Source organism: Lepus europaeus, chromosome 16 (assembly GCF_033115175.1).
Source record: "Lepus europaeus isolate LE1 chromosome 16, mLepTim1.pri, whole genome shotgun sequence".
Classification (NCBI taxonomy): domain Eukaryota; kingdom Metazoa; phylum Chordata; class Mammalia; order Lagomorpha; family Leporidae; genus Lepus; species Lepus europaeus.
In genome coordinates, this window is record NC_084842.1 from 88,154,961 (window position 1) to 88,164,491 (window position 9,531).

Genomic DNA, 9,531 nt, shown 5'->3' on the forward strand with positions numbered 1-9,531 from the left:
CACTGTGTCCAGGGCAGAGCGTCTCGCTGCCCTCGGCTCCGGCCAGCAGAGCCCGGTCTCCTTCCCCCGGCAAAGGCCACCTCTGCTGTCAGCCCTTCCCATGTTGGACGCGGAGACCCGCAGGGGCCCTGAGCCTGGGTTCCGGCCTCTGCCTCGTGGGCCGAGGCTCCCGCTCACCGTGGCACCGAGTGGACAGCTCTGACGGCGGTGGCGGAGCCCCTCGGAAGCAGGGTGCGCCGCCCGGCCCCCGCTGGTTTGTGCTGCTCAGATGGACAGCGACCGGCGGACACGGTTCTCGGAATCCTTCCACTGACACCAAGTCTTTTTTTAAGATTCGTTTATTTGAAGGCAGATTACAGAGAGGCAGAGGCAGAGGGGTCTCCCATCCGCTGGGCACTCCCCCAGTGGTGCTGCACTTCATGATCCCAGACAGCCGTGCGCGGCGGCGAGCGACCGGGCCTCCTGCGCTGCCCGTGGGCGCCCACTGGCCACAGCCGGGCGGCTCAGAGACGTGTGTCTTCCCATGGCGGAGGCGCTGGCAGACGTGGCTGCCGGTGAGGCACCAGCTCTCGCCGAGCCTTGCAAGCAGCGGCCTCCCCTGCACCTCCTCTTCTTGGGGAAGGGAGGGGGAGCGTTCTCCGAGTCTCCACAGGGTCCTGGCTCCACCCTGAGACCGCGTTTACTCCAGACACAGCCAGACTGGGCTTCGGGCTCCAGCATCCGCATGTGGGGGCGGGCACGGACCTCCAGGCCATACACATCAAGGTGGGACAGTTTCGCCAGCATCTCCCGAGGCGACACATGTGCCCATCCAAGGACCACGCTGACCACGTTTGTGTGCGCAAGAGGCTCTGGGTGCACTGGTCCACAACGGGACTTAGACGAGGATTCTCACAGCAGCTTTGTTCTAACGCCACCGGATAAAACTGCCCAGGCGTCCATCCGCGGGGGTACAGGCGAGACATGCGCTGTAGCCGTGCCCGCCTAACAGAGGACGCCAGCACTTAGCAGCCTGACACATCTGTGTCTGGTTGTGCTGGTAAAACAGAACGCACAGCGGGCGCTCACGCTAACACAGGTCTCGCCTGGCTCTGGAGGGTTCGGAGACCACGATCCAGGGGCTGGAGGCTCTGTATCTGCTGACGGCCACCACCGGGCTCAGAAACAGCAGCTCCTTGCTGTGTCCTGACTGGTGGGAGGAGCGAGGGGTCTCCTGTCTACGTCTCTCTTGTCCAGAAGATGTATTTATTCATGTGGTTATTTGAAGGGCAGATGACAGAGGGTCCATCTGCCAATTCACCCCGCAAATGCACACAGCGAAAGTGAAGTCCAGCGGCAGAAATTCCGCCAGGGTCTCCCAGGTGGGTGGCAGAGACCTGGTAGCTGAGCCGGCACCTGCTGCCTCCCAGGGGCACGGTATCAGGAAGCTACATCAGCCGGGACTGAGCCCTGACGCGGCTGCAGGCATCCCAGATGGCGTGCTCACCGCGGCTCCAACCCCCGCCCAGTCACATCCCAGTGACCGCCCCACGGCCCACCCTGACGCTGTCACAGGACTTCGAGAGCCACCAGCACGCAGACCACAGTGTTAGCTCATGTAGTTCCAGCCCAGGGCCCTTCACGAGGTCACGTTCAAATAGCGGCTGGGGCTCTGGCTCTGCGTCCAGGCCTCGTTCCTGCGGTTACGGGAAGAGGCCGCTTTCGCTCGCTGTCGGGAACGGGCTGGGCTCCTCGCCACGTGGGTTTCTCCTCGGGCTGCTGACCACGGGGTAGCGACTGGAGGGACCTCAGCGCCACAGCGCACTGCCTCCAGCCGCACACCATCACGTCTGCCTTCTGTTGGCCGTGAGCAAGCACTGGGCCCAGCGGGCTGGCACCCGTGTGGCCGGCGGCGGTGGGACTCTCCGCTGGAGGCTGTCCCCCGAGTGCTCACTGATGTCCTTGCAACATGCAAACCACACATGTACACTCAAGGACCCCAGCAGCTTCGAAATATAAAACTTCACAAGGACGTATGTCCTGGGGCCGGCGCTGCAGCGCGGGTTCGAGTCCCGGCTGCTCCACTTCCGACCCAGCTCCCTGCTAGTGCACTGGGACAGCCGCAGGAGACGGCCCAAGCCCCGGGCCCTGCACCCGCGGGGGAGACCCGGGGGTCAGCCCAGCTCCGGCCGGGGCGGACGTCTGGGGAGTGGACCAGCAGATGGAAGACCTCTCTCTCTCTCTCTCTCTCTAACTCTGCCTTCCAAATAAACCAGTCTTTTTAAAAAAGGGCTCGGGTACTACAGCCCCTTGTAGCGTCCGGTTCAAGGGCAGACTGGTAAACGACCCCAGCTGGGAGTGCGGCCCTGACATCTGCTCCCGCACACCCAGTGCCCCGCGCGTGTGGGGGAGGGGCAGCAGAGTTTCCTGGGGGGCTGGGGGCCCCCAGTAGCTCAGCACGGCCACTCCGTCGTCTGGGCTCTCGGCGCCGTTACAGCGCCCGCTCCATGACCACGGGCCGCCCGCCCGCCAGGCTTCCGGAAGCCTGGGAGGAGAGAGCCAGAGGCCACAGGTTCTCCTGTTCCGGTCTGCGTGCGTGCGCGGGCGAGCGAGCGTGCGCGCCCCCGGAGCCCGGACACGAAGGCGGCTGCGCGTGCGCCCGTGAGCGAGCACGGCGGGCGGAAGTGGGGGCGGGCGCCGGCCGGGAGTGCGCACGCGCGCACGCAGACCGGCCGCCGGGGCGTGCGTGCGTGCGTGCGCGTGCGCAGGGAGCGCCCAGGGCCGCCCGGCCATGGCGGAGCCGCCCGCGGCCGAGGAAGCCGAGGCGCAGGGCCCCGGCTGGGGCGGCGGGGACAGCGGCCACGTGTCGCAGAGCCACAGCAGCGCCTCGGGGCCGTGGGAGGACGAGGGCCCGGAGGACGGCGCGCCGGGCCGCGACCCGCCGCTGCTGCGCCGCGCCGCCGCGGGCTACGCCGCCTGCCTGCTGCCCGCGGCGCGGCCCGAGGTGCAGGCGCTGGACGCCAGCCTCGAGGACCTGCTGGCGCGCGTGGACGAGTTCGTGGCCATGCTGGACTTGATCCGCGGCGACTCGGCGCACGTGGTCCGCGAGGGCGTGCCGCGCGTGCACGCCCAGGCCGCCGAGATGCGGCGCGTCTACGGCAAGATCGACCGGCTGGAGGCCTTCGTGCGGATGGTGGGCAGCCGCGTGGCCCGCACGGAGCAGGAGGTGGCCAGGGCCGAGGCCGAGCTGGGCGCGCTGCCCCGGGCGCTGCGGCGGCTCCTGCGCAGCGTGGGCGGCCCGGGCCGCCTCGCCCGGCCGCCGCCGCCGCCGCCGCCGGGGCTGTTCCGCGCCGAGGACCACTTCCCGCGCCGCCGCTTCGGGCCCGGCCCTGAGGACCGCGCGGACGCCGCCTTCCCGCGGCCCCGGGAGCAGCCGACGGGCCCGGCTCTCCGCGACCCGCCCGCAGGTGCGTCGTCCAGCGGGGAGCCGGACAGCGCCGAGGAGCCGCGGGGGCCGATGGCTGCTTTATGATCGACGTGTCAATAAACGTTAACTTATCGCGGTGGTGTTCACGGGACAGAGAAAGAGGCTCGGAGGCGCCCCGTTGTCTTTTTTTAAAGATTTATTTATTTCAGGCCGGCGCCGCGGCTCACTAGGCTAACCCTCCGCCTGCGGCGCCGGCACCCCGGGTTCTAGTCCCGGTTGGGGTGTCGGATTCTGTCCCGGTTGCTCCTCTTCCAGGCCAGCTCTCTGCTGTGGCCAGGGAGTGCAGTGGAGGATGGCCCAAGTCCTTGGGCCCTGCACCCCATGGGAGACCAGGAGAGGCACCTGGCTCCTGCCATCGGATCAGCGCGATGCGCAGGCCGCAGCGGCCATTGGAGGGTGAACCAACAGCAAAAGGAAGACCTTTCTTTCTGTCTGTCTCTCTCACTGTCCACTCTGCCTGTCAAAAAATACATATATTTTTTACTTGAGAGTTAGAGTTACACGGAGAGGAGAGAGAGTCTTCCATCCGCTGGTTCGCTCCCCAATTGGCCACAACAGCTGGAGCTGTGCCGATCCGAAGCCAAGAGCCACACAGCCAGGGGGCAGCAGGGAGCCAGTACTGGCCTCCACGGGGTGGCGGGGGCCGAGCGCTAGAGCCTTCCCAGGCACATCAGCAAGGATGTGGGGGCTCGAACCGGTGCTCGCGGCCGGGGTGCGGGCCTTGCTGGCAGCGGCTCAACCTGCAGCCGGGGGCTGTGGTGCTGGGGGCTGTGACAGTGCGGCGTGGAGGCCGACACAGCGGGTGACGTCGCCCTTAGCTGCCGGGCTTTGTCACGGCCACGTTCCTCATCCGGGGAGACATCGCTCCCGGGAAGCAGCATGGGCACCGCAGCTGACGCGTGGTGACCCCGGGCCCGGGCAGCCTCCTCACACAACTCCGGAGGCTGCACCGGGTGCAGTAAGTGCGGTGAGCCACCGGGAATTGGGGCGCCCCTGTGGCTGAGAAATGTTTGCAGGAGGGAAACCAGGTTCCAGAAGGCGTCAGCCAGCAGCGTGCCGTGAGGGAAGACCTTCCTAGTCCCAGAGCTGTTACCTACAGGAGAGTAGGGGCCGGCGCTGTGGGGTAGTGGGGAAAGCCGCCCCTGGTTCTAGTCCAGCTCCTCTTCTGATCCAGCTCCCTCCCGTGGCCTGGGAGGGCAGTGGAGGATGGCCCACGTCCCTGGGCCCCTGCACCGCGTGGGAGACCAGAGGAAGCTCCTGGCTCCTGGCTTCGGATCAGCGCAGCTCCGGCCGTTGCGGCCAATTGGGGAGTGAAAGAGCGGATGGAAGACCTCTCTGTGACTCTGCCTTTCAAATAAATAAATAAAGTAAACTAGGTTGAGAAAACTAGAATGGTAACCAATAGGAACGGCAATCGGCTTAACTGTTACTTAAGTTTATTTGTAAGGCAGAGTGGCCGCTCTGCTGGTTCACTCCCCATTTGGCCTCAGCCGCTGAGCTGGGCCAGGCCAGGTCAGGGCCCAGGGGCCCCCACGTGGGTCGAGCGAGGACTCGGGTACTTGGGCGGTCACCTGGAGTGGACAGCAGAGCCGAACTTGAGTGCACGCCCTCTGAGGAGGACATGGCCGGCGTGCCGGCTGGCACTTAGCTGCTGGCTAAGCCGGGTAGCCGCTGTCAGGCGCTGCGTGGGGCGATGGCAAGCTCTTGCCTAAGCACTGTTGAGGAGCAGAAAGATGGGCTCGGGATGCTGGGCAGGCAGCACAGGTCCCCGCCCCGCCAGACAGGCCAGCAGGGAGCCCAGCGTGCCTGTCCCCCACTGCCCTCCACGTGGGCTGGGCTCCGTGGGCTCCGTGGGGCTTGCTGCGTTCCCAGCAGGGAGCCCAGCTCGAGCCTGATGAACGGGACAGGTGGCGAGGCAGACGCGGAGCTCAGTCAAACGTGTCCACGGGAAACCAAGCGCCCTGGAGCTAAGGATGCGGAAGGAGGGTCGGGGTTCTCCCAGGAGCCAGAGCTCAGTCAAACGTGTCCACGGGAAACCAAGCGCCCTGGAGCTAAGGATGCAGAAGGAGGGTTGGGGTTCTCCCAGGAGCCCGCGGGCTGGCCGGCGGGTGCGAAGGTCAGATGCCAGGGGCAGCTTCAGCCAACCCAAGCCTTAGGGGCTGCGGGTGCTCGCGGGGGCCCAGCGAGGGCGTCTCCCTTAGCCGCGCCCCGGGGATGTGCAGGCCAGGCGTGTAGCATTGCCTTTCCGAGAGGGAGAGGTTTCAAAGCTCTGCAAGGTGGCCAAGCAGTCGGGGACACGAGGTGGGGAGGGCGGGGCCGGGTCTCGTGCTGGCTGCGGGACAGCTCCTGCCCACCAGGGGGCGCTGCAGGAGCAGGAAAGGCCTGGGAGGGGCCGGTCCAGCCTCTGCCTCCGGGAACCCAGGCCCTGGCATTGGCGGCGGTCCAGAGCCCCGGGACCCTGTCCATCCTGAGGGCTGCAGCGGTGGCTCAAGGCACAGAGCGGGGAGCTGCTGCTGTGGGAGTGGCAGCCACGGCGGCCCGCGGTCCGTGGCTCTGGCCAGTGGCCTTTGCCTCTTTGGAAGGGCCGCACCCGTTTCTTTCTGTGCTTGTCTGTCCATCTCCCCCACGAGGGCACAGATGATGGCCATCGTCCATCTCAGTCCGCGCACCGGCACCGTGCCCAGTACGGAGCAGGCTGTGCCCTGTCTCGGGTGAGTGAGTGGAAGGGGTCGGTGAGGACGTGTGGGCGGCTGGCAGGGAGACGGAGGGCCCGCGGGCTCAGCTCCCCAGGTCAGGACTGGACGTGCAGGGCATCCAGCCTCGCCCTCCCCGCCCCTGCCCTGAGGTCCTAGCACGTCCCTAGGCCAGGTATCACTGGACGGATTCGCCTCTCCTCCGGCCCCGTGGTATTTGTCTCGAGCGGAGCTGTCAGCCGGGCGAGAGAGCTTCCTACCACCCCACCCCCTGGGCCTGGTCCTCCCCCTTCTTTCCAGTTCAGCGTCACGCGGGGAGGAAGACACCTGGGGTCCCAAGCAAAGGAGAGACTCGCCAGCACATGGGTGCACACACATACGTGCCCACACGCATAAGCACGCATATTACACACGTGTGAACACAGTTGTACTCACACACACACATACAAGCATGTACACAGTTGTGCACATGCACACACATTAGCACACGTGCATGTATATTCATACAGAGTCATGCAAGCGTGTACACACGTTAACACATGTGGGCACAGCTGTACGTGTACAAACATGCGTGCACACAGCGTGCATGTACACATGGAGTTGTGCAGGGTAAGCATGCACACACTCGCACAGACACCACCTTCGTGGCCTCTCTGGCTCTTGGTCCTGTCCCTGTGGCCCAGGCTCCCAGGTCCCTCCCCTACTGCAAATGTCCTAGGATTTCCCGCATCTCCCTCAAGGAGACAAAGCTACAAACCCCGCGTGGCCTCCCCCTCCCGGCCTCTGCAGCAGCCCCTGCCCAGCAGCCCCACCTGCCTGGGTCCTCGGCGGCCTTCTCGGCTCCTCCCTCCAAGAAGACACTCTCAGGCAGGGTGTTGGGCCTGGTGGTTGAGACCCCTGCCCCCATCCAAGGACTCGAGTTCACGTTCCAGGCCAGCCCCTGGCCCCAGCTTCCTCTGCAGCCGTCGTCGCTCAAGCTGTCCCTGCCAGCCCCACGGGAGGCCCGGCTGGAGCCCCTGGGTCCCGGCTTGGCCCGGTCCCGTCCTCGCTGCTGGCGGCATTTGGAGAGCGAGTCGGCAGGGGGAGCGCGGTCTGCCCCTCGCCGGCGCTGGTGACTGATAACGAAGACAGCGCCAGCCACTTTACTCTGCCCCCTCCGAGACTGGCACCGGCCGCCCTGGGCAACCTGTCAGGGTTGTTCTTAGGGAAGAAGCTCCCCAAAGCTGTCTCACAACGCCGAGGCTTTCGGGTAGACGTCAGTAGCAGGTCATTTCCTGGAGATCCCAGCGGGGTGGAGTTTCTGGACCCTGTGTGTGTGTGCATGTGTGTGTGTGCACGTGTGTACTGTCTCTGTGTGTGCATGGCTGCCTGTGTGTGCACGTGTGCCTGTGTGTGTGCGTACCTGTGGTGCCTGTGTGTGCATGTGTGTGTGCGCGTGGACATGAGAATGAGGGAGTGGAACATGCTGCCTTCTACCTGCTCTGAATCGCTAAGAAAGCGTCTTGACCTGGAAATGGGATTCTGAGCCTTTTCAGCCAATCAGCTTTTGGGATCTTTCTTTGCAAGCTGTGGTAAAACGCAGGCAGCCCGGCTGGGCTCTGCCAGTTCACACGCACCAGGCTCAGGCCCCTGGGGTGCCGCGTGCTTTGCCCCTCGCCCCCTCCTGCGTCTCCTTGCTGTGTCCTGAGCCCGGGGTGCTCCCGGCTCCCTCCCCAAGCCGACGTCTCTGCCGAGGGGCTGCCCCCAGCCTCTGACGACACGGAAGCCCCAGCACACGGCCCCCACAACCGTGGGACTTCAGGCTGGGCTCAGCTGAGAGGCCAGAAAGTGATAAACCCACACGTGCACGCTCGCGTGTTGGCCACTTGAAAGTGCGTGCCACGTGACCGTCACCACCGTCCGTCCCCAGGACCGAAGCCGTCCCCTCGAGACCCTCAGCCCCCATCACAGCCCACGGCCCCGGCAACCTCTGTTCTCCGTGATCCAGGCCCTCCGGCACCTCGTGCCATTGTCTCCTGTGGTGCCACGTGTCCCAGTCTGCGTGGCAGGGAAGATCCCACTGCGTGGATGCACCCGTGTGGCTTAGTCACGCGTCCCGCCGTGCACGGGCCTGCTGCTCACTGGTGTCCGCTTGAGACGTGCACCCCAGGACCTGCGTGGCCGGGCCGGGTGCTCCCGGGAGTGCCATTGGAAATTGAAACTGCAGATCATGTGTCTGCCCTGGGGGGGGGGGGCGGGAGAGGGGAGGCAGAGCTGGGTGGGCGACTTCCCTGCGTCAGACTGGCTGCCTGTGGGCCGGCCCCACGCAGACACGGCTGTGGGGCTGCCCAGGTCCAGCTCCGCGCAGGGCCCAGGCTGTGGCTGCAGAGGCATGGCCGGCGGGCGTGGCCTCCATCTCTGCCCTGCCGGGCCCGCCCTAATAAAGCCCCGCTTCTTCCTACCACTGAGCTCAATGAGCTATTCTGAGCTCCCTGCACACACTCTGCCCTCTGTCTGCCCACGCCACCCGCTGGAGCCCTCATAATGCGGCCCTGTTCTCCCAGCCGCACAGCCGCCCGGCCTTGGGGCCTGCCTGGGAGGAGGCTGTGCCAGCCCCGGGGAGGCTGCGCCTTGCTGGGTTCCAGGAAGGCGTGCGTGCCGCGTGTGGCCAGAGGCAGGGGCACCTCCCCTGCGGGTAGCACCTTTGGGGGTTATGGGCAGAATGCGGGTTCAACGGCTGGGCCACGGCTCGGCTCCCAGGCCCGCGTGGGCTGCTGCTGGGGTCCTCGGGGCCTCAAGGCTGAGGTTTGCTGTTTGCTGCTGGGACGGCGACCTGCCTCTGACACGTCCTGGCTTCCCCAGAGCCCCACAAGGTGCTGGGCTCGGCCAAGGCCACGGTCAAGATCTGGGAGCTGAGTGAATGAACTGACCAGGCTAGCTGAGCCAGCAGTCACTCTCTGACCCCGTTAAGCCCCGCGATTTGATGAGACCAGGGCACCCCGGAAGGAGAGAGGCTGCTTTTCTATCTCACCAAGAGCCTTATATATTTAGGATTTATTTATACATGTAGTTGAAAGTGACAGAGAGAGAGAGGGAGAAGAGAGAGCTTCCATCTGCCTTGTGCACTCTGGAAATGCCTGCGACAGCCGGAGCCGCACCAGCCTGAAGCCAGGAACCAGGAGCTCCATCCGGGTCTCCCATACGGGCGGCAGGAACCCAAGCACCTGGCCGTGACCTGCTGCCTCCCAGGCACTCTAGCAGGGAGCTGGGTTGGAAGCAGAGCAGCCGAGACTTGAACCAGGTACTCTGATAGGGGTCGCAGGCCTCCCAAACGGCAGCTCAACCCTCTGCGCCACAGTGCCAGCCCCTCCCTAACATATATGTGTATGTATA

General features: G+C 65.5%; 1 protein-coding gene across 1 annotated transcript; it reads left to right on the plus strand.

The window, feature by feature from the left end:
• The first annotated feature begins 2,767 nt into the window (after positions 1-2,767).
• On the plus strand, positions 2,768-3,511 carry BLOC1S4 (biogenesis of lysosomal organelles complex 1 subunit 4). The gene has a single exon (XM_062213188.1). The coding sequence runs from the start codon at positions 2,771-2,773 to the stop codon at positions 3,509-3,511; it is 741 nt and encodes a 246-aa protein (XP_062069172.1). The 5' UTR covers positions 2,768-2,770.
• The last annotated feature ends 6,020 nt before the right edge of the window (positions 3,512-9,531 follow it).

What these genes read in the sequence shown, in the direction of transcription:
- BLOC1S4 (XM_062213188.1), top strand. Translation starts at nt 2,771, where the DNA reads ATGGCGGAGCCGCCCGCGGCCGAGGAAGCCGAGGCGCAGGGCCCCGGC.